This window comes from Arachis duranensis, chromosome 1 (assembly GCF_000817695.3).
Source record: "Arachis duranensis cultivar V14167 chromosome 1, aradu.V14167.gnm2.J7QH, whole genome shotgun sequence".
Lineage (NCBI taxonomy): Eukaryota > Viridiplantae > Streptophyta > Magnoliopsida > Fabales > Fabaceae > Arachis > Arachis duranensis.
This window is the reverse complement of record NC_029772.3, coordinates 12,296,990-12,322,234: the sequence shown is the minus strand read 5'-3', so window position 1 is coordinate 12,322,234 and position 25,245 is coordinate 12,296,990. Positions and strand designations below refer to the sequence as shown.

Below are 25,245 nucleotides of genomic sequence, written 5' to 3'. Positions count from 1 at the left end.
CCTGTGCAAGTATTTGGTGGGGTAATATAGTTTCAAATAATGCACATCACTAACGATGCCAGTATGCAGCAGATGTATATTTATCAACAAACCCGATCTCACGTGCCGATGATAGAGTTGTACGTTGAGTTTGAACAGTAGTCGGAGATGGGTATGGTCGGCAACGAGGTCAATGTTGATGAGCTCGGGGATATAGATTGGGAAGAAGATAATAATGACAGCGAAGAGGAATTCAAAGCTAACTATGAAGTCGATGACAAAAACGATGACGGAGACTTGGCAGGCAATCCGACGGTGCAAAATGAAGCGAATGCCATTGTAAGCCAACACCCGTTTGGTGTTCCGTCTTTTATGCGGACTCTAGATATCGAAGCCATGCATGCCTCAAAATTTCCTGAGTATGCGAATACGGGTATGTTATGAATATTAACTCAAGTTTTCTGTAGTGCTTAAATTATTTGCCTAGTCTGACTGATGGTGGTGCGCATGTCGTAGGTGAAGGCAACGTTGCGGCGGAAGATGGCGAGTTTAGTGTCGGAATAGAATTTGGTTCGAGAGAGTTGGTGATATCTGCATTCAAAAGCTACACCATCTCTAGAGGAGTTGATTACACTGTGTATGAGTTTGAGCCGCAGACATTCAATGCGAAATGCAAGGGGTATGGTGCAGGGTGCGACTGGCTTATCCGAGCTAGCTTGATTCGAAAAAAAGCTTGTTGGGAGATCAGGAGATACAATGGCAAGCACATGTGCACCATGGGCACGATTTCACAAGATCATGCCAGGTTGGACTCAGACACAATTGCAGATGCCATTAGACCGTTGGTCGAAGCAGACCCCTCGATAAAGGTGAAGTCTATTATTGCAGAAGTTCAAGGCAGGTTCAACTACACTGTGAGTTACACAAGGCTTGGTTGGCAAAGCAGAAAGCTGTCGCAAAATTTTTTGGTGATTGGGAAGTTTCTTACCAGACTCTGCCAGTATGGTTGAAAGCAATGACAGTGAAGATGCCAAGGTCTCGTGTTCAAATTAAAACGCTCTCTGTTTACCGTGAGAGTGAGGAGGTTCAAGGTGTAAGAGTTTTGCACCGCATTTTTTGGAGCTTCTATCCGTGTATTGTAGCATTCAGACACTGCAAGCCACTAGTGCAGGTTGATGGCACACACTTGTACGGAAAATATAAAGGTGCACTTCTGGTAGCGGTTGCACAAGATGAGAATAAAAACATTGTGCCTATTGCATTTGCGATTGTCGAGGACGAGACAGCAGACGCGTGAGAGTTTTTCCTAACCAATTTACGGAGATATGTTGTTACCATTGATGGTGTGGGTATTCTTTCTGACTGCCATACCTCCATCGACGCTGCAATAGCTCGCAGTAACGGTGCATAGTCACCACCAAGGGCGTGGCACATGTATTGCATCAGGCACATCGGGTCCAACTTCTTAAGGAGGTTCAAGGCTCCATATTTGCACAAACTCGTGGTGAACACATGAATTTCAACTCGCTGTTATGGTTCTATTTATAGTAAATTTGTGGCATCTGCTTATGATTAAATGGTTTGTTCAACAGGCTATTCTAGGACAGAGGAGGAGTACGACAAAAACTACCAAAGGTTTAAAGAGCGGGGTGAGGCATATACTCAATGGTGCGATGGGATCAGTGTTGAGAGATGGGTGTTGGCATTCGATGGAGGTCATCATTGGGGACATATGACGACAAACTTGGTAGAGTGCATAAATTCTGTCCTAAAGGGTGTACGCAACCTTCCTGTGACTGCCCTTGTCCGGTCAACTTTCTATCGGCTGAATGAGTTGTTCACTCGGAAGAGTATCGAGGCTCATGAGCGTCTCCGCAGCGGATTCATGTATTCAGAATTTGCACGAAGAGAGTGGAAGAAAGCTTTTGACGTGCAGGAAATATTGTAGTCAACCAGTTCGACAGGCGCAACGAGGTGTTTGAGGTTCGCGAAATGTAAGATGGTACCATTTACACGGTTAACCTTGCGCAATGACACTGCGACTGTGGCCATTTCCAGGTCGAGCGACTTCCATGTCGCCACGTGCTTGCATGTTGTGCCAACCAGCATCTTGATTGGCAAGTGTACGTGCACGATGTGCACAAGATGTCTTAAATTTGCAAGGTGTATAGAGGCGAATTTGTTCCGATGGGTGACCCCTCTACGTGGGATAGATACGAAGGAGCGAAGGTGATCGCCAACTGGATATTAAGGTGCGCGACGAAAGGAAGACCGAAGTCAACCTGCTACTTGAATGAGATAAATTCGCGTGATATGCGTGGTCCTCGCCGGTGCACTATTTGTGGACGCGAGGGACATAGCCGCAGCCGATGTCCTCAGCGCGCAGGTCTAAGCTCCGCTAGAGGTTATTAGTGGTTAAGCTTTTCAATGTAACTTTGTTATGACTTACTTCACAATTATATGTTACTTTTTTTGTAAGCTCGTCATTTACTTTAACCTAGTTAATAATTTATAATAAATAAAGTTTTTAACCTCAGTATTTAATTTTTTAGGGAACAAACATTTTCGATCCAAACAGAGTTACACGGGAATAAAGCTAAATATGTCATAATAATAATACTGAACACAACCATCTAAATATAAGATACGACACTGAATACAAATTTGAATACAACACTGAATACAATATCAAATGCAACAGACTACTTCCTCGGTGCCTTCTTCGCATACAAGGATGGGGTGTATTTGTCCTGAGGCGCAATCTGTATGTGTGTGTCCATAAGTTATACGGATGACCCTGTGACACACCGGCGTCAAGCCCACTGCCAACGTCAGAACCACCGAAATCTGTCATGCTCGCACCACCAATGTCATACAAACCGGAGCCACTCATCCCCGGAGTACTCGCTCTACCAAGATCAAACCAGTGCTGCAAGTCATATCCCAAGTCTCCCTCTTTCTGGTACGGGTACTCATTCAAATCAAACAACTGGTTGCGTGGTGGTGCGGAAGGACCGGGCGGATCTACATCAATGGTCGGATCATCAAAGTCGAAGTCATTGGCATGACCTGAAGTGCCGCGACGACCACCAAAATGCTGAGATGCAGCAGGCCTTTCCTGCGGTGGTGGTGGGGATAGAAAATCTGTATCTCTCAAGATCTGAGAGAAGCTGATGGTGTCAGATCCACCCAACGAACTAAAGTGACCATCGGCTGGAATCACCAGCTATGGTATGTAGGGCTCAGGTGCCTGAGGCGACTGTGCTTCTGGTATATATGCTGCTTGCTGCTGATATGTCGGCCACTGTTGAGCATATGCCGGATCCTGAAACTGCTGGGCATATGACGGGCCTTGAAACTGCTGGGCATATGCTGGATGCTGAAACTGATGGGCATATGTCTTATATGTCGGCGCCAATGACTCCACCTAACAAAAATGATAACAATAACAATAACAATAACGATAACGATAACAATAACAATAAAAGGCAATACCGTCGCGCGAGTTGAATACTAACATCGACGAGCTGATCGCGGGGTATAGGTGCCAGGAACAGCATACGCTCCCATGCCCAAACAAAAAACAGTATCAGTGGGCCATCCATCTCTTTGCAGTTGTATCGTGATGTACGACACAACGATCTGTATAGGTGTGCCAGACTGACTGCCCCCCAACTGTATGCTGAAATCCGGTGGAAATCCCGAAGTAGCGGTAGAAACTTCGAGTTCAACGAAGTGGTCAACTTATCCAGAAACACAACCATTCCGAGCACGCAGAAAATGTGCTCCCAGACGTAACGCTCAATAGACTCCTGAGTGTCACACGGCTCGGTATCTCTGCACCGCCGGACCCAGGGTATACTAACCTTACCTAATACGTGATCCTGCGGACTGGGCTCCCGACCAAAACACGTGATGCAGTTAAAGGTCTTTGGCGGATCTAATTTTCTGGGCAACAAATTCCTGATAGCCTGCGAAAAAAATTAACGATAAATAATAATAATAATAATAATAATAATAATGTTATGATAAAAAAACGTTTATTTTTAACAGATACATTATTATAAACATGTAAGAATATACTAATCATAACTAATCCAATACTTATTCTCCTAAAACAAACAAACAACAACAACAACAACAACAACAACAACAACAACAATAATAATAATAATAATAACACATATACTAATCCTAATAATACTGGTTATAGGGGTTAATACTCAAATTCGTCCCTAAAAGATCACGCGATCTCCATTTTCACCCCTGAATGATTTTTTTTAATCAAATTAGTCCTTGAATATTTTTTTTAAATCATGTTCGTCCTTTCGTTAACTTTCTCACGCTGCTGTTAACGATCTGCTGATCTGGAACATGAAGTGGCAATACGAATTACACCTAGCATACCATGTGTGTTGCTGACGAGATATGTTTAGCAGGTGAGTTTAATTTTGTATGAATGATAGCATCATCTTGGCTTTCACCATTTATGTGAGATTGGGTAAAGTACTAAATTAGTCCCCTACGTTTGGGCGTAATCCTATTTTGGTCATTAAGGTTTAAAGTGTCCTATTTGAATCCAAAAAAGTTTCATTTAACTTCAATTTAGTCCCACCAGAGGTCAAAGATAAATAATTAACGAAATGTCCTACATGACATCAGGATAATAACAAGGTCGATAATCTAGAGAATAAGTACAAGCTCCAAAGGCACAAAATCAACCGTGAATGCATCAATACATTTTTTTATCATTTTTCTTATAATTAAAATGAAATATTTTCTATAAAACTAAGAAAAATGTTAAATACATGTATTGATGCATCCACGGTTAATTTTGTGTCTCTGGAGCTTGTACTTATTCTCCAAATTATTGACCTTGTTCTTATACTGCTGTCATGTAGGACATTTCGTTAATTATTTATCTTTGATCTCACGGTGGGACTAAATTGAAGTTAAATGAAATATTTTTGGATTCAAATATGACACTTTAAACCTTAAGGACGAAAACACAATTACGCCCAAACGTAGGTGACTAATTTAGTACTTTACCCTTAACTTTTTTATTCAATGTTTTCAGAAGGGGAGCCACTGCAATTTTTTTAAATGGGTTGAAGAAAATAAATATGTAGTTGTTGCAGAAGGTCCAAAGAGAGTCTCAAAAACTGATGTAGAACTAGAGATTGATTATGAAGATTGGAAGGTTAAATTAGCATGCAGAAGTGGAAGTGCCATGCAAAATGGCGAGACAAACGGAGAAGGCTTGTAACAGGGATAACCAGGCATGGAAATCAACTGTTATTGGTGAATCCCTTTTGATCATATGTTTATCCAAGTAAAGCTAGTAGTGATGTTAAGTTATGTTATGTTTGGGCTGTTGATAGACTTTTGAGATTGAAAGAGTTGATTATGTAATGATAAACTGAATTTATCAATGAAATGAGTTATTTCAACTTAGTTGTGTTTAATTCAACATATAATTTATCCATTGAACACACACAGACAATAGTACACTTTGAAACCGATGCAAGAGGAGGATCTATCTTCTATTGTTCATGATAATGTTAATCAAATTAGTCAATTTTAAGATAGTTAATTTATCCATTATGCTAATGGGTTGCTAAAAAATGTAAACTCATATATTATAACACATTGTCTTCATTAATAAGCATAATCATTATCATAATATCGTCTCGGTGGATATACCACAATAGGTACCAAAGCATCCATATCATAACAGACCTAATCAAATGTTCCATAACATAATATATAGACCTAAATAAAGGGATATAACATAATCCTTCTAAACAAAGGTTCCATAACAAAAGATAATCAACCACATTGTTTACATAGCCCTGTATAAAAACATAGACAACAACCATGGAGCAAAACACATTATCCTAATCAAATGGCTTTATCTTTCTTTTATAGAGGCTTGAAACTTGGAGTTGGCACAAATGCTATGCAGCTGTAGCTGGTTTGGCTGAGGCATTCATTACAATCTAGTCGGCATCCGTGGCTAGCCTCTTCAACCCTTTGTCAAGGGGAACACCAGGAACCTTCTACAATCCTTGCACATTACAACCTATGTATTATCCGGCTCATAATATAGATATCCATTCAGTTCCTTTTTAAACTTTCCACGATGGTGAAATACAAAAATCATTGTAGGGCTTTCCATCTACAAAAACAGAGCAACACCAGAACATAAACCCACATCACACAACCTAGTCATAATCATAACAAAAATTAGTCTAACACTAGAATGAACATGCATCAAACCCATAAACCCACAACAAAATAACCCTGAAACTTGTTGTTCCATCTTCAAAAGAAAAATGTTCTACCTAATATCATAACTTGATTAGCAACATCAGCAGACAAATGTATTTCAAATTATATTCCAAACCCTAACCTAACTCAACAATCCATATTAACTCAGCAAGATACAATGATACACACTAACAATGCAAAGCCACAAAAAATAACAACAAAAAAAAATTAAAGCTTTACCTTTCACCTTTACGATGCCTTCATCCACTGGTGTTTGGTCTCCGTGAGTCCTCCAACTTTGCACTCTGTTAGTGCGAACCCGTCCGCAAATGTCGTTTTGCAGAATGGTGAACTGAACAGGCAGGTTCAATTCTTCGACAAGTATCTTAGGGCAGAGCTTCAGAGAGAAGAGAGGAAACAAGTGGTTTTGGAGCGAAACAGAGACATGGTTGCTATGAGAGGTGGTGATGGAAAGAAATGCTTGAATATTCATTCTGGAGATCAAACGACGTCGTATTAGGGGTTGGGGTCAAAACAAATAAAACTACGTCGTTTTGGAGTGTGCCACGCTGTCAGTTAACATTCCACTAGCGATCGTTAGCCATGTTAGCCACTGAGATGACAGAAGGACGAACTTGACCAACATAATTATTTTTGGAGGACTAATTTGATTAATTTTATCTTTTGAGGACCAAAATGGAGATAAGGTCATCTTTTATGGACGAAATTGACTATTAACTCCTAGTTATAATAATAACAATAACATTATTATTATTATTATTATTATTCGAATATAACAGAATCTTGTAACTTAAAACCCCAGCAACCCTTTCACCTCTTTTACCTTTGCTTCATGTGTTTTGCTTTCAGTTTCGATTTTATAGACTCCATCACCACCCTCTTCAAATACGCTATTCAAATACGTGGCGTTCATGCAACATGGGGGCCTGTCAAATGCAAATTGCGTTTTGCTCAGGGAGCAAGACGAACACGTTTCGAGGTTTGAACTTCCTCCTCTGCCAAACGCATGTTCCGTTTTGGAGCCTATAACAGCTCTGCCATTTTCAGGTGTACTCAAAACGTAACCTGTGTTTTGCAGGTTACTGAAATTTGAAAATCCAGATTTATGAGAACAGCACCATTTTGTCTTCCATTCTTTAAATAATTTCCGCAATTTCTTAATAGGCTTATGATTGTATTAATTCTCTTCTAAATTAGGGGTTGAATCTGTTTCTAGGCGTTAAGAAGTTAGACCTGCAACTTTTCGCTTTTTGTTGTTCCTCCCAAGCTTCCGATGGCAAAACTCAAAAAAATCATGATCTGACCGAATGCCCGCTTCAATTTTTTCATTATAATGCTCCCTTTTTTTTATTGGTTTACCAAGCCAAGTTTAATTATAGAATGGCTCTTGTTCTTGACGTTGGTTAGTTGCATTCACCTATCAATGAAACTTGGTCAACAACCAACAGCTCATGATTGTGTTAGTTTTTCACTTGACAGTATATATATAAAAGTAACATTGAGAAAAATTACATTGCAAGAACCCGATGTACATCCAAGAAAAATATAACATTCCTGTGGCTTGACCACAACCTCTTAGCCGGTAATACTGAAAATGGACTTCCACGATCTTCAAACTAAATGGCCAGCGTTAGAAATTCCAGACCATTCACCATTAAGATATATATCCTCTATAGCCATTCCACAACTAGCAGCTCCGTATTCATGTCAGTTTTGAACCAAACCACCCAGAAGATTTAGCCACCATTGCAATGTACTGATACATTTTGTGAATCACCCCATTGCCAGGTTCTTGGATAGAGGCAAGCAACCAGTGATAATCCGACAGTGTTGAGTCAGATAAAGGCTCGAGAAACTCGCACCTTTTTCTAATGTCCAGAGGTGGTGCTCCATCAATGAGATTGGTGTTTAGCCTTGGCCTACCCTTGGTAAACTCCATGTTCACAGGCATATTGGCTGCATGATCTTGAATTTGAGAGGGAGAGGCACCTGGGATTACCTCCTGCTTAAAAGGCAGTGCTCTTGCAGCCTGAAGACAAAACTCTATCCACTGATGGATTAAGGGGGATGGTCCCCTGATGAGAAGGATAACAAAAGAAAAACAAGATCATATATTCCTAGTGACCTATTATTGTCTAATGGGAAATAAAGTTCATGATTAATGATATTTTTTCGAATTAGATCAATACATCAGAATAGCATGATACATTTGCTAACAATTTTTAAAAAGATATTGGAGACAACGCATAAAAGAGACATACCCAGAGATCCGCCCATAAACTTGCTCCAGACTTTGGAACAATAACTGCAACATTAGACATGCGCTTAGCAACAGGGATAACATCACTACTCCATCCAACAGCTACCCACACGTCTCCAACTCCAAAAGCTTTTAGGTAGTTTACACTATCAAACAATCGGACCTACAAAGACAAGTTATTAGTCTTCACTTAATAGATAACTTTTGAAAGACTGGAAATTTTACACAGCATCAAAACCTCCTGATCAACAAGCCTAAAAATTAATCCTTTCCATCCCAAATTTCTTTATTGAAAGCTGAATTTGAGTACAAGGAGACTGGTCCTCTATACTTTCTATACCTTAAGCTCAAATAGCTTTATAAAGGCCATACTGTCCATACTCCACAAACATTCATGGACTTTAATCTAATCACTTTTAAAAGTGCTAGTCTTAGAATATAGTAACTTTTAACTACTAATCTGTACAGCTCTGCATCACTATCATAATCAGGATAAAAAGACAGCAAACAGTTGAATGATTCTCCAGTACAGATACCTGTTTTGCAAGCAATGCCAAATTGAGCTTGACAGCATCTCTCCCACCATTGACTTCCAAGTTGATATTCTTTGCATTGTAGGAAGCCCCCATATACTTCAAAACTGCACCAACAACTTCTCTAGGAGAATCAACCATTGCAATTTTCCCTGCAAGATCAGGCCGCCACAGATCTTCCCAATCCTGTAATTGGAGTTTATATAAGCCCATAAATGCCTTGCAAGAGTTTTAACGGGTCTATTAAAAGACAACTCACCTCTATAGGAGCCAACTTATGCTTTTGAAATTTATTTGTCTTGTATGCTATTACCATGCAGCCCCATCTATACGGAGCCGCCCATATGTCACCTTTAGGATCCATTTCTCCCTCACAGTTCCTGCGTAGATATACCTGGAATTTTGTAAGAGGAACATAAAACTATACTTTCAAGAGATTTACTTCTGGAACAAAGGTACTCAGAAATTTTTATTTATGATTGCAGAATCATTATTCCACACTACAAAGCTCAGAAAACAAAAAGTTTGCCTTTTAAAGAATAAATTTTGCACGACAAGTCAAGGGTGGAACAGCATGATATAATAAGAAACAGATAATTTATTGTTACCTTCCATTTCTCATCTAAGCCTTTAAACCAATCCTGATCTTCTACATCCCTTATTGGCTCAATTATAGCTTTTTTAATGGCAACTTTAAGCCATGAATCACCAATTCCAACAATATCTGCTGCCAAAGCAGAGGCAGGCCCGAGATTTCCTTTAGTAAAAGGAATTGATAGCTCAGAAAAGATACCATCAAGACTGGCATGATACTTCACATTAAACTTTAATCTCTTTCCTTGAGAATTTATGAAGTCCTATGAATGAAGAGGAAAAAAATGACACTACAGAGTAAGTTATTGACATCCAGTATAAACAACTATGAATTATTTGAAATGAAAAGAAAGAACAGAAGGAAACTTCATCACGAACTAGTACATTCTCAGCAGTCAGAAGATGAACTGTAAATTGAATAGGAATGTTTTAGAGAAACATCCTCTAAAGATACAAGTGTTAGACAACACCTTGGTCCTGGCCTCCTTGGAACCTTTTGTTTTTCTTTTCCAAAAAGATTTCCCCTTATTTATGCAAAAAGGTCATGCAATGAATCATTCTCCATCAAAATGACAGAGATTAGCGTAGAAAATGAGATCCCTAATCCAGAGATTAATCCATGAGTCGATGAAACTTTGTATGTTTGCGGGGCATAATTGAATAAAAAGTATTTGGAGGACCAAGGTGATAACACTGCATTATTTGGGGAGTAAAGTAAAGTAATAACAAAAGAATACAATTTAAGGCAGGGATTCAAACAGAAATGTTGTTCTGAGGAAGCAGCAATGGAGATAAAGGAAAGCAAAACAGAGAATAGGCACAGAAAGGCCAGACCTTGATCCACGAAGGAGGCAGAGAACCGCGTAGAGCAACAACTTTCAAAGGAACAGTCAATGCAAATGTTTTGGATTTCCAAGTATTAAAAGCTGCTTCTAGTTCCAGATTTTCTTCATTACCCTGTTTTCTTTCATCGCCATCATCTGCAGCCGCAAAAATTGAAAATGTATTAATCTATACGTATTGTCTCGGGTTTCCAGAAAAAGTAACTACATAAAAGAGAACCTTGAACCGTTTGATCCTCGTTAACGGAGGAAGCAGCGGTGGCAACAGAGGGCATAGATGCCGAACAAGCTCGAACGCCGCCGAGGCAGAAGCTGAAGCAGAGAAACAGCAGCACCGAAACGGCGAGGCGCAGAGCAGCCCCCGGCAGCTGAAGAGGGGTTGTTAGTAAGGAATGACGGCAGGGGATGGCAGGGGAGGGCGATGGAAGCAGACGATGGTGAGCGGAGAATCGGAAAGCGGCATTAAAAGTGACGGGAATAACGAATAGGAAGAAACGATGGGGAGCAGAGTTAGGGTTAGGGTTCGGGTGGAGATGTGAGCGGAGAGAGAGAGAGGGGAGAAAGGGAGAATGCAGCAACAAAGCCATCCTTGCCTCGTACACTCACCACTTCCCTCGCTTTCCAACTTCTTTTATCTCATTCTCGTCTAATATCCAAAATTTACTTTGCAAAAAATACGAAATTTTGAAGACACACGTAAATTTACTTTCCAAAATTTTTTGTCTCCTAACTAAAAATATGGAGAGTTAAAGTTATAGCACATAAAATTTTGGATAAATCTCAAACTTATTTCTAAGGTTTGGAATGTCAAAAGTTTTATTTTCATATTGATTATAAATCTGATTTCTGTTTTCAATCTTGTGAAGGGAAAATACATAACAAAATCTTATTTGGTGATGTTGGGAACTGATTTGCAGGATGCAATCCAGCGATCATGGAAGCGTGCGCCAACCATTTCAGCAGCAAATTATCTAGTAACTGTAAATCTGTAATTCACCTGTCTTATGACACGTGTTGTCTTGTCTTCAATAATTGTTTATGGGCCGGGGATACTTCCCTCACTTGAAGCCTGAAGGGCCGAATATCACTCTGCCCATTTCAATGTCCAATTCTCTCTTTTTGCCAACTTATTGGCACAGATCAACTTCTTAGCAGGATATGATCTCTTTTAAGCCTACCGAGTATGAATCTCAATCTTCTATTAATCTATTAATAATTAATATATAATAGGAAAGTAGTAATAGATTTAATGCTTGACAAATATATAGATTAATTCAACAAGTATTTTATTTGAATAGTTGACAAGTGTCTTACTAATTCAAAATTTAAACAAAATAAAATATAGAGTATTACTCCAAATAGGTCCTCAAAGATTTGGTGGTCTGATAGATTTGTCTCCTAAAAAAATTAACTAGGTCCCAGGTCTCTAAGAATACTAGATATATCCCATATAAGTTCCCAAACCAGGTTGAACCGGTTAACACGACACTCTCTCTCCTACGTGGAGGTTGTAGGTGTGACGTGTCAAGTAAAGCAACACGTGTCACGCTCAGGACAGATTAGTCCCTGAATACGTGGCTAAAACGACGTCGTTTTGGGACAACACCAAACGACGCCATTTTGAGGGGACAGATTCGTCCTCAACTTTGTTCTCTGGTTCTCGAAACTTCGACTTTCTAAAGTCAAATAGGTCCCCAAAAATTTTGTTATAAGTCAAAAAGGTCCCTAAATTTATAGTATATATTATATCAAATTGGTCCCCTCGAATTAAGCAACTAAAACCATAATTAGAATCAAATCATGATGAAATTATCCAAAGTATGTCAAAATATGTAGGCTCAAGCGCATGAAATGGTAGATCTCAAGTATAATTACAGTTAAACAATTAGAATTCGTCAGTAGGTACCTTGTATAAAAAAATGTATCCTCTCCCTTTCTCTTTGTAAAATTATAAGTATCCCAAACCCTCACCTAGATTTTACGACCTAACCCTTCATATTCTTCACCTCCATTAACGTTTATCCAAGTTCGTAATGGTGTTTTGACAATGTGAACAAGGACTGCTTGATGGTGGTGTGTTGTGTATATCGCCATTGTTCGAGATAAGTTAAGTTAGTTTTTGCCGTATTAAATTGGCATTAAAAAGTGAAGTATGATGAACGTGCATGTGATGTATGTTTAGAGTAGATCAAAGACAGTTTGTTGTAGGTGTAGCTTAAGTGAGAGATGTGAAGTGGTTACGGATAGATATTTGATAATAACAAAAATAATATAGGTATTTGAATTTTTTATTCTATTATGACGTTGTTGTATTGTGTTGGTTGCTTGGTTAACTTATGACAGAGTTTTATTTTTTGGTATTTAAATGAGTAAAGACATGGTACCTGTATTTTACCGTAGTGAAAGTTTTGTTAGAGACAATAAAGGGGTACTTGTGTACATTAATGGAGAAATAAAAAAATTTCTCCCAATGGACATTGACTTGATCTGTTTCTTCGACCTATAGAAATTTTTCTTAGACTTGGGTTACCATGACCACAAGACAATGTATTAGTATGATCCCCTTTCTAATTGTTTGACGGTAATTATACTTGAGATCTGCCATTTCATGTGCTTGAGACCGCATATTTTGACATACTTTGGATAATTTCATTATGATTTAATTCTAATTATGGTTCTAGTTGCTTAATTCGAGGAGACCAATTTGATATATATACTATAAATTCAGGGACTTTTTTGACTTATAACAAAATTTTTGGGGACCTATTTGACTTTAGAAAGTCGAAGTTTTGAGAACTAGGAAACAAATGTGGGGACGAATCTGTCCCCACAAAACGGCGTCGTTTGGCGTTGTTCCAAAACGACGTCGTTTTAGCCACGTGTTCAGGGACTAATATGTCCTGAGCGTGATACATGTTGCTTTACCTAACACATCACACCTACAACCTCTACGTAGGAGAGAGAGTATCATGTTAACCGGTTCAACCTGGCTTGGAGACCTATATGGCATATATCTAGTAATCTTAGGGATTTGGGACCTAGTTAATTTTTCTAGGGGACAAATCTATCGGACCGCCAAATATTTGGGGACCTATTTGGGTATTACTCTAAAATTAATAAATAATATAGACAAAAATCAAGAAGGATAGTAACTTTTCGACACCCTTCTCACTTGCAAAAGCATTAGAAATAAATCTGTAAATATAAATAATTGCATATTAAGCGCGTTTTTTCTTTTTTAGGATCAGAATTTGAACTTGCATTGAAAATAGAGCAAGAATGAACAAATTTTTAATCAAGATTTAAAAAATAAAATATTTCCTTGATTTTCGTTCTCTCTTTTCTTTCTCGCGCTCTCTTCGGGTTTTGTTTTCTCTATCATCTTCTTCGTCCGTATCGAGAAAGCTAGCGAGCAGTGATAGAAAGTATTTATCAAGTAAGAATGTTGAAATAAGCGAAGAAGATGAGAGTAAGATCTGAGAGAAGAGAAGGCAGACAAGGAGAAGCGAGCTTCAGGAACAGAGGCGAATAGAGCTTTCACAATAGAGAAGAAGCTCTCATACTAATGTCAAATATAGTTACTGCAGTATGTGTTTCTTCTACAGCTGCTCGATCATCCTTCTCCTTCACTATGTTATTCTTATTTAGAAGGCTCAACCAATTTGGATATAACTATTTAGGTTTTTTTTTCCCTAACCGTTGTCAGTTTCAGATGCAATAAATCTTGCTGTTGTCAGCAAAGAGGCAACAGCTCGATTGCAAGATGGTGACGCCAGAAAGCTAACCGGTGGATATTCACTTTTTGGAGATGGAAGAGAAGAATGGTGGTGAATATCTTGCCATTGAAGATGTTATCGGCTATGAGGCAAAAAGGTAAGCTTTTTTTAATTTCAAAATAAAAAATTACTGTGTGTTCTTTTTTAATCTGTCTTCTATTTTTATTTCAAAACATTTGTTTCCCTTCTTTTAGTTTGTTTCGTGTGTGTGTTTTTGGGTTTAGGTCAGATCAAAGCAGGAGCTCTTTGCAGAAGCAAGCCACTAACGAAGTACATCTATATCTTTTTCTTATTTCTTATACTGATGGGATATAAAGTACTGTTATTTTCTCACCTAAAATTTTATTTTGATTTGTTTAAGCTGATTTGCTTCATTTTATCTTCTCATTTTAATTTAATTGTTGTTTTTGTTGCTGAGAACGTTGCATATGGTTATATTGTTTGCTTGCTTTATTGGTTGGTTGAACTATAAATTATAGACCTGGCATCATATGTGTCACAGCCCAAAATAAACCATGACTGGTGCTCAGTAAAATAATCCCATAGCAAGCCTAATAGACTCAAATATAAGTTGAATAAGAAAGTTACAAATATTTTACAAGTTCTAAAATAAATAGTTATACATTTTTAACAAAATTAAAATAATTAAGAGTAGTTGGATCCTGCCTTTGACATATGGAGCATATAACATCTAGGAACTCGACAAAGAATAAGTACTCAGTGCAGATCATTACTCTTGAATAGAAAATCTCACATAATCAAGTATTTGTTTCTGAAAATTATTTTTAGAAAAATGGAGTGAGTTTTGCAACTCAGTGACTAGACAAAACATCTATAATCGACATGAGACTATATAAACATTATTATTAACGTAATTTTTAATTAGAAAATAATAGTTGATAACAATAAGTGAATCAATAAGGGAGTTCTCATATAGAAATCAAATCAAAAGTCCACACTTGGGCGGCTACACCTCTATGGGTAGCCCTTTCCTCTAGTGTATCTGTACGGAGTAATAGATCCAATGTGTGGCCTATACGTTAGGCTAGCAACGGCCCTGCTAGCTGAAGTCTGAGTCAGATGCATCTAGGTTAACGTCATAACCGCCGTTAACTACGATTTTCTAATATGAGCTTCCCAAACCAATTCAAAATATATAATTTTAAATATAACAAATTCTTCAGTCTTCAAACATATAATATATCAAATCAAATCAAATAATACTTTTTTCATCCAAATCTTTTTCAATCATATTTTCTCAATCTTAAGGTATTTCAAACATATTTCACAATTTCAAAATAAGTGAGTAACAACAAATACTTCAATGCTTCAAAAAAATCATATTTGAATAAAATCAAATATTTTAAAATAATATAAAGTTTCATCAAACATGCATATAGCCTCATAAAAATATATAGTCTCATGTGCATATTAAGATGAACTTAACAAAGATAACTATTTAGTTCTAATAAATCGATTATTCAGTCTAATTTAAAATCCTTTGATAATAATATATAAGTGTAATTATAAGTTCAAAGCAACATATATCAAAATAAAATAATTATAGATGCAAAGCCAACCAATTATAAATGTAAAGCCTACTCACAACTTGGCCCCCAAAGGATCGAAGAGACCAAACTCGAAATGCCAAATTAAATGGCGAGAAAAGTTAGAATAGAATGGAACGAAAGAGCGCAGAATTGGACCGAGCTACTGGCAGCAACTTCAATTCTAACAGTAGCAGCAACTTTAACAAAAATGTCGCGGATGTAATCTCAACAACAACAGCAGCATAGCTACCACTTCTAGCCCGTAACAAGCAACAACAAAAGTAGATTAATAAAAAAAAGATAGCACAAAAATAGAGCGAGACGTAACGTAGATAAAGCAGAACAGAAATGGAAAGAGATGTCAAGTACAAGTAGAATGAATTTTGTTTTACCAAGGTGAAGGAAGAGTAGTGGTGGCTCTTGACGGCAACGATTCCAACGACTCTGGCAGCAACATTCATGCCCCCAGAGACTCCTGCAAACAATAGAGAACCTAAACCAGAAGTAGAACAGAACAATCTCTTCTCCAGTCACGTCCTCCACCTGCAACGGAGGCAACCGCAATGACAATGGAAGAACAAAAGGTTTGCTCTGCCTCGCGGTGTGGTGGAAGGCAACAGCAACTCAGCGACCTGCTCCAGCAGAGCTCCCCTTTCTCTCTCCCGTTTGCGCCACCCTTCTCTGCCCTGCTAGGCAACGATGATGTCCTCAACCGGGATGGTGACAGTCTCGATCAATGGCAGCAGCGGTGACGGAACTTCCTCCTTCCTCTTCTCCGTCGCGCGCTTTCCTCTTTCTCCATGGAAGTTCTGCGGCCTCACTCTCTCTCATCTCTTCCTTTTTCTCTACGACAGTGACCATGGCGTCCAGCTTCACTGGCGTCATTCACCTTTTCTCCCTCTTCTTCCTTTCTTTCTCCCTCTCCATTTTCCCTCTCTCGTTTTCTTTCTTTTTCTTTTGTTCTGACTTCAGAGTGTGTGCTTATGTGAGAATGAGTGTGTGTGGATTTAATTTAGGAATTTGAGTTTGGTTTGAAGAAAAGAGGAATAAGGGTATTGTAGAAATTTTATAATATGGTCACATGTTACCTTAGCTTCCTAATAATTGTGGTTTACGACTAGTGTCCTACTTATTGATGGAAGGAAAGAACTTTTAATATTTTCAATTAAAAGATAAAAGAACCCCTCAATTTATGGGAAAAAGATGCTCTTTTTATTCTGTGTTCTGCCTTTTTTGTCTGCATGGTCATTTTTTATGCAAGGGAGAGATTCTTTTAGGATTTATGAGTGAATTTTGCAAATGAATGATTTGAATAAATTGTGAACTCTAATCTTACAATCGTTGGAGTTTTGATCACTTATTTTTTTGTGTATTTTGTTTATCTCTATCTGTAATTTCATGATCACATGATTCTATTATCATTATTAAAATAATTCTCATCTTCATTGTGTTTAATCCACTTTTTTTATCACATAAATTTTGCAGATAATTTTCGTTGATAATAAGTTTCAATTCAGTATATAGGAGCTTGCAAGATATATTCCCCCAAGTATTGCTCTTTACCTTTAAAATTTAAAGATGTAATTGAATTATGGTAATTTGTTGTTGGATTTTAAGTATAATAATTGCTACCATTGATCTGATGTTATTTATACTGTATTCTAGCTGCGAATTTTCAATTGTGGATTGAATTTACATTCAAATAATTAACTAATTAAAATAATATTATTAAGTGATGGAGATTCTAGCTGCATATTAAACATATAGTAGCTGCATATTTTTAGATGAATAAGTAACTTTATATGTTGAGATTTTTACTAGAAAATCCTTACAAAAGACTACGAATATCACCTGAACAATTTCTAATATTAGTTGTTTAACACTGTGATTGGTTAAAAAGTATTTTCTCTTCCAAATTTTCAGAAACCAATATGAAGGATTACCATGTGTTCATAACACGCAGCGGAAGAAAAGAAAGTAATCCTAAAGATCTATTTTGTGCTTAAACTTTATTCTAATAATAAATATATAGTAGATCAGATCTAAACACCTGAGTACGCTAGTAAAAATCTTTTTCTCCTTCGATGGTACGAAGGTGCTATGCGTATCCACATCGAGACCAACCTTTGCTGTCAACTCTTTGACCAATGGATATTTGATCTAAATTGAGAAACCTCTTGCAACTCTTTGCACGCCATAAAATTCTTCTCCAAGAATCAGGTTCACATATGTTTATGTGTGTAGAGGTAAAAGAATAAACCTCTTGTATTTTATTCTCTCACCTTTCCTCTACTCTTGGCATACATATATATAGTATGAGATATGTTACTAATTTTAAATTTGATTCTCAATTCAAATTTAAATCATATCTTGAAATTCTAAATCTGAATCCTTCAATTTTTATGAATCATATCATAACAATTTAAAACATAATCGATTTGGATCTCATCCAAATTTATCATTCAAATTCAGAAATAGAATAACTAATTATTCTCAAATCTCATTTAATATTCTCAATTATCATATTATTATTGTATTCTTGGTGCTAGCAAAGAATATAATAATATTCCATTTGAATTAATATAATTATTTATTTGATCAAATCAAAATAATAATTAAATAATCCTACAGCAAAGATTAGAACACTCGTTAGTGTGTGACCACATAGGTTCAATACTAAGCGGGTAGCAAATTAGTCATACTAAGGTTGGCGTACAGCAACACTCCTAAATAACCCGATAGTATGAAGTAATATATTTTTACTAAGAACCTCAGAAGAACAAAGTATAATTCCTTCCATCTTTCCAACTATTGGTTAACCCTTAGAGTATGGTTTAATTATCAAACTCTAACTTGTTACCATTATTATAATGAACTGTGAATGACCTAAAAAATTCATTTCTTCATTCATTCAATTCTCTTGGCCAAGGTTTTATTCATCTCAGTCATTATAATCATAGAGTTCAAACTCTTTACTGAGAGTTGACGGATTCCTTATTGACTAATCATTAATTCTACAAGTATTTAAATCATACACAATATTCATTCAACTAGCACCCTAGGGTATTAGGTGTCCAGAATCAAAGTATAATAAATACATTGTTAATTACTATGATGGTCGCAGGTCAAAGGAAACTCTATTACTATATTCATATTGAGAATATCCTATTGACAAATATGCGATAATTATAATCATTAGGAATTCTTAGAATGAGTCAGTTGGATGGTCATATATCTATATGCACCATCTATATATAATTTAATAAATGAGATCTATTAATCTTCATCAAATGAAGACCATTATATATATATATTGATCTTTTCAGATTATTAATGTCCTTTTTAATAATCCTATGATCAAGAATAATTTAGATTAAATTATAAAACATTTATCTCTTAATATTATGATCACTATCACAATAATAAATCTCTAAATTTAATCAAGGACATTATTATATTAACATTTTAATATAATGAAAATAACAAATTATTTGATACGTGATTGATTGAATTGTGGTCATACTATTTATTCCAAACACAACATTGGTAGTTTCCATTTACATGAGAACAAGCTTGTAAGAGTTCTTCTAGCCTATGATTGCCAAATTCCTAAGTATTTTTGTGTGCATTAATCCGTGCATGCGACCAACATGTAAGCATGTCTCTTTCGAGATTCTAAAATGAACATTCTGTCCTATCATTTTAAAGAATTTTTATTCATACCAGAACACTTAAGGCTGTGGCTATTGTTCTTAGTGAAATTATTCTAGCATCAAAGGTTTTATAAAATACGCTGAATGAATTGCATAGAGATTTGATATTGTCACTACCATGGAAGAAATATTTCTCGTAGCTTCTCCTTAATATGCATGTATAATAAAATTGAAATGGCTTCATTTTTCATGGGATATTGGTCTTTTTCTCTATGTATGTGCTTAGTTGGCAAATTGATAGTCCGATTATACTCTTTACAGGTCATGATAAAGAATTATGCTTTTAATTTATTGTTGAAGTATCATTATGCTTTTAGTTTATAAAAGTATCGAAAATTATTCTAATTGTATTTTTTCATTAGTGATTCTAAGATTCTTAATGCAAAATGATAAAAAAATAAATGAATGAATGAAGTATTAATTAGTGTCCAAATTTTAAATTATCAAATTCGTTAAATAAAATATGCTAGAGAAGTTTACTTGAAAATATGCTATTTTTTTCATCTTTAAATGAAAAATGATTGAATTATCACAGCTTCAATTTTAAATCATTTCATGTCGTGGACATATGGAGTTTATATATGAATTGTGTGAGAAATGCTGCTATAGTTACGTCATTTTGTTTAAGATGCCATCTAATTAATAATATGTTTTTTTTCTGGTGTTCATTATTTTTGTTTTTTATTTGTTTGTTTTAAAAATACAATTGATACTTAAAATTATTATAATGACACAAATATGCATGTGTATAGTAAAAAACGGTATGTCTAATTTATTGCAATTGAAAATTTAAGAATAAAATAAATAATCAACGAAAATTCAAGACTGAAATAGAGTAAATCGATGACAAATATCCTGGGTCAATCCCACCCTGCTGTCAAGTGCCAATTTCTGGAAAGCATAAGGTGTTATTATTATTATTATTATTATTATTATTATTATTATTATTATTATTATTATTATTATTGATACTCTTTAACCTTTGATATCATTACATTATTATTTTTATATATTTATTTATTTAGTTAGTTTTTTGTTTTTGTTCTGTTCTATAAATTTTCAATAAGTGAGGAAATAAATTATAGAATTGAAAGGATAGTTGTTCTTCATAAGATCAAAATTGTTCATGTAGTTTAAATCATAAGTTATATTTTTTTTGGTCCTTACAAATTCATTGTATTCTCATTTTTAACTTTTCTTGAAAAAGATTAATATAAGTATATCTTTTCTGCTTAATAATTTACAAATTACTGAAATAGTATCTCTTGCTATTCACATCCTTCTTTATTAGTGAGGTAAGTAGATAATGAAATTTTTTACAAAAAAAAATTATTATAAATTTGTAATAATTGCTATTGTTATGGTCATGTTTGTGCAATTGAGATTGGTTCAGGAATAATTGGTTCTTGTTTGTATTGTGTGAATCATGATATAGCTCATAATTATTTATATTATTGATAAATCTATATAGTTAAATCTACATTATGTATCTGTTACGGAACCGTTACAAGTCCAGTTCAACTACTCGCCAGGTCGGGGCAACATTCCCGACCTAGGCCCAAACCAATCTCAAGGGAACTCAACGGGTCGGCTCTCGGACACCCGACCCAAGCGACGTACGGCCACACTACTGGCACGGCCCAGACCTCGCCCAAACAAGACGATCAGGTCGGATTCATCGAAGCGGGACCTGAATCCCCGACCCAACGATTAGTGCAACCAATGCTCCCCCACGTGCGCAGGAACAGCGCAAACATTCTGGACATTGGGCCAGATCACCTTTAGGCCCATCCAACACAGTATATAAAAGGAGAGGTCAGCACTCCCCCCAAGGTACACATCATCTTACCTAATTTGGCTACCAAGTCGTACGAACACTGACTTGTGTGTCGGAGTATCCTTGCAGGTGGCCATCCCCTCTGTACTCTGCTCCACCTCCGGCGTCGTTAGCCCACGTCAATCCTCGCTCCACGTCAGCTCAGGGTCTCTCCCTTTCCCCTACTCATCACCATCCGACCCGTCGAGCACCCGAGAACATCAGGTAACGAACATTGGCGCCGTCTGTGGGGACCCCGGCGCAGACGTGGAGCGACCCATCACTTCGGAGGAGCTCCGCGAAGGAGGTGGGGCTCGCCTGATCAGGGTGAGTTCGATAGCCCGCGCCGCCGAACAGCCGAGATCCTCCATTCGACCAAACCAACGAATATACACCAAGACCCCCGAAAGATGTCCCTTCGGGGGGACAGGAGCCGACAACGCCAAGATCATGCAAGAACTCAGGCATAGAGTACAAAACCTTGAGCGGGAGCTAGCCGTGAGGGGCCGATCCCACGAAGACGTCAGTCACCCCCATGGCGGCATCAGCCGATCCCACACCCGCACTCGCTCCCCGTCTCGAGCATACGACAGCCAAGAAAGAAGCCTAACAAGGCACGACGAGGCGCACACACAAGCAACTTCCCGACCTACCCAATGCGGGTCAGAAAGCCGCTGGGAATCCCAGAAGGGGAAGGCCAGGAAACAACAGGACCCCATTATCATGGGAGCCACTCCTTTTCACCCCTCGATCCTCAAGGTCCGGCTCTCGAGAAACTTCGACATGCCGACGGACATGAGGTACGATGGGACCAAAGACCCCCAGGAGCATATCACAACCTTTGAAGCAAGGATGAACTTGGAAGGGGTAGGCGAAGCGGTCAGATGTCGGACATTCCCCGTGACGCTGGCCGGCCCGGCGATTCGATGGTTCAATGTCCACCCGCAAGGGTCCATCACAGCTTTCACAAACATATCCTAGAGCCTCCTAGCTCGATTCACGACACGCATAGCCAAGGCAAAATACCCAATTAACTTACTAGGGGTTACCTAAAAACCCGGGGAGCCGGAGAGGAAATTCTTGGATAGGTTCAACGATGAATGTTTGGAGATCGACGGCCTCACGGACTCGGTCGCTAGTCTATGCCTAACAAACGGCCTGCTAAATGAAGACTTTAGGAAGCACCTCACAACCAAGCCTGTATGGACCATGCAGGAAATTCAAAGTGTGGCCAAGGAATACATCAATGATGAAGAGGTCAGTCAGGTCGTAGCAGCCACTAAGCAGCTGCTCCCTAGCTCATCGGCATGGCAGGACCCTCAGGTCGACAGGTACAAAGAAGCTCCGAGGGATGACACCCTAAGCAAGTTACCCAAGCAACCACGGGTAGGAAGGTTCACGAACTACACGCCACTTACGGCGCCCATCGTAGAAGTCTACCAACAAATTGCAGACAAGGGAATCCTGTCTAGATCTAGACCATTGAAAGAGAGAACAGGAGGCAACAAGAGCCTTTATTGTGATTATCACAAGGGATTTGGTCACAAAACCCAAGACTGCTTCGACCTCAAGGATGCCTTAGAGCAGGCCATCAGAGAGGGAAAGTTGAGCAAATTTTTCTGGCTCATCAGAGAACCAAGGAGGCGAGAAAAGGAACGCTCCGAGAAAGATCGGAGCCAAACTGTTAAACTAAGGCAAGAACCCACAGGGGATGCCAATAACCCCCCAACTTTCGTGGTCAACATCGTAGTCGGGCGCGACAGCCCCCCTAAATCCAAGTCGGCAGGAAAAAGGGACACCCGAGTACTCTCCATCTCAGCAGATGGCCCCGCCACCAGCAAAGGGTATCCCACAATATCTTTTGGCCCAGAAGATAAATGGTTCTATGATCTCCCCGAAACCCCCCCATGGTAGTTACCGCGATGGTCGGGACAGGACTAGTTAGGCGTATCCTCGTCGACACGCGGGAGCCGATTCTAACATTCTATTTAGAAACGTGTTCAACGCCATGGGGCTTAAGGAATCCGACCTCAAAAATCACCAGCATGGAGTCATCGGACTAGGCGATAACTACATTAAACCCGACGGGATGATCTCTCTCCCAATCTGCCTAGGAACCGGTGACACCAGGAAATCGGTTATGGCGGACTTCGTAGTCCTCAAAGACTCCACTGCCTATAATATCATCCTAGGGAGAAAAACTATCAACGAATTCTCAGTTGTAATATGCACCAAGTTCCTAACAATGAAGTTCATAATGAACAAGGGAACGGTTGGTTCCATAAGGAGAGACCTAGAAACGGCAGTCGCCTGCGACAGTGCTAGTCTCTCCTTAAGGAAAGAATCTAAGAGGGCAGCCGGCGTATTCCTGGCAGATCTGGACGTCAGGATAGAGGACAAGCCAAGACCAGAACCAGAGGGGGACATGGAAAAGTTCCAAATAGGGAAGTCAGCAAATCAGTTTAACTTCGTAAATAGAAACCTGCCCCATGAACTCAAGGGCCCCCTCATATAGATCGTAAGGGCAAACGACAATCTCTTCGCATGGACTCCATCAGACATACTGGGATTGGATCTCGAGGTCATGTCCCACCGGCTAGCCATAAAGCCTGATGCCAAACCATAGCTCAGCGGAGAAGAAAGATCTCGCAAAAAAGGGCTGAAGAAGTCGCCAAACAAACAGCAGGGTTGGTAGAAGCAGGGTTCATCAAGGAACTCGAGGTACTCGACATGGCTATCCAATGTTGTCCTAGTAAAAAGCCAGCAGAAAATGGAGAATGTGCGTTGATTACTCCGACCTGAACAAGGCATGCCCAAAAGACTCTTTTTTCCTCCCCAACATTGACACCCTGGTTGACTCGGCGGTAGGTACCATTTCCTCAGCTTCATGGATGCCTACTCTGGCTATAACCAGATCCTGATGCACCGACCTGACGAGGACAAAACGGCATTCATAACACCAGGAGGCACTTATTGCTACAAAGTAATGCCCTTCGGGCTGAAGAACGCAGGGGCCACCTACCAAAGGCTAATGAGCAAAGTCTTCCATGACCTCATCGACAGGTCGGTAGAAGTTTACGTCGACGATATCCTGGTGAAAACAGCAGAACCAAACAAACTAATAGACAACCTCCAAGTGGTCTTCAAAGCACTAAGGAAATTTAACATGAGGCTCAATCCGCTCAAATGCGCATTCGCCATGGAAGCAGGGAAATTCCTAGGGTTCATGATAACACAAAGAGGGGTAGAGGCCAACCCAGACAAATGCGAAGCCATCCTGAAAATGACAAGTCTTGGGTGCATCAAAGACGTACAGCGACTAATCGGAAAACTCACGGCCCTATCCCGGTGATGCGTGAGCATCTTTTCTATCTTTTCCTAGTGAATTTGCATCTAATTTGTTGAGTTTAATAAAGAATTAATTATATTTTAGCCAATATGGATGCTACTTTGAGTCTTTTGCAATTTTGTTTATTTTAGGTAGCATTCGACTGGATTTGATGGAGTTTCTGCAGCTCATGAAGGAGACAGCAGCGAGGAGCGACGCGTATGTGTGACTGACACGTACGCATAATTTGGAGCTTTCCACGGCAATGCGTGCGCGTGACTGACGCGTACGCGTGATTTGAAGATTTGCTCAGCGACGCGTCCGCGTGACTTGCGAAAAAGACCATCGACGCGTACGCGTGACTGACGCGTACGCGTGACATGCGCCACGTGCAGAAAATGCAGAAAATACTGGGGTGATTTTTGGGCCCCATTTTAGCACCCAAGTTAGGCGTGGATCCAGTGAAGCCAAGTGGTCCCCACGTTACAAGATGCAGAGTAGTTAGTTAATTCTGATTTAAATTCAAATTTGATTTTAAAATAGGAAAAGATATTATCTTAATT

At 38.5% G+C, this 25,245-nt stretch overlaps 1 protein-coding gene and 1 long non-coding RNA gene across 2 annotated transcripts; both read right to left on the bottom strand.

Annotated features, from left to right (window-relative positions):
* Window positions 1-5,689: 5,689 nt before the first annotated feature.
* Window positions 5,690-6,742, bottom strand: LOC107475409 (uncharacterized). Its single transcript, XR_001589507.3, has 2 exons — window positions 6,490-6,742; window positions 5,690-6,157 (listed from the first exon to the last, which is right to left on the bottom strand). It is a non-coding gene; the product is annotated as an uncharacterized LOC107475409 (long non-coding RNA).
* Window positions 6,743-8,357: 1,615 nt separating this feature from the next.
* Window positions 8,358-11,305, bottom strand: LOC127739746 (uncharacterized). Its single transcript, XM_052257657.1, has 6 exons — window positions 10,720-11,305; window positions 10,492-10,637; window positions 9,672-9,920; window positions 9,323-9,457; window positions 9,067-9,249; window positions 8,358-8,693 (listed from the first exon to the last, which is right to left on the bottom strand). The coding sequence occupies exons 1-6, from the start codon at window positions 11,084-11,086 to the stop codon at window positions 8,493-8,495; spliced, it is 1,281 nt and encodes a 426-aa protein (XP_052113617.1). The 5' UTR covers window positions 11,087-11,305; the 3' UTR covers window positions 8,358-8,492.
* Between the last annotated feature and the right edge of the window lie 13,940 nt (window positions 11,306-25,245).

Coding starts and splice junctions, on each gene's coding strand:
- LOC127739746 (XM_052257657.1), bottom strand. CDS start 11,086: ATGGCTTTGTTGCTGCATTCTCCCTTTCTCCCCTCTCTCTCTCTCCGC. Junction 9,921..10,491: donor TGCCTCCTTCGTGGATCAAG/GTCTGGCCTTTC, acceptor CTTCATTCATAG/GACTTCATAAATTCTCAAGG. Junction 9,458..9,671: donor GCTTAGATGAGAAATGGAAG/GTAACAATAAAT, acceptor ACAAAATTCCAG/GTATATCTACGCAGGAACTG.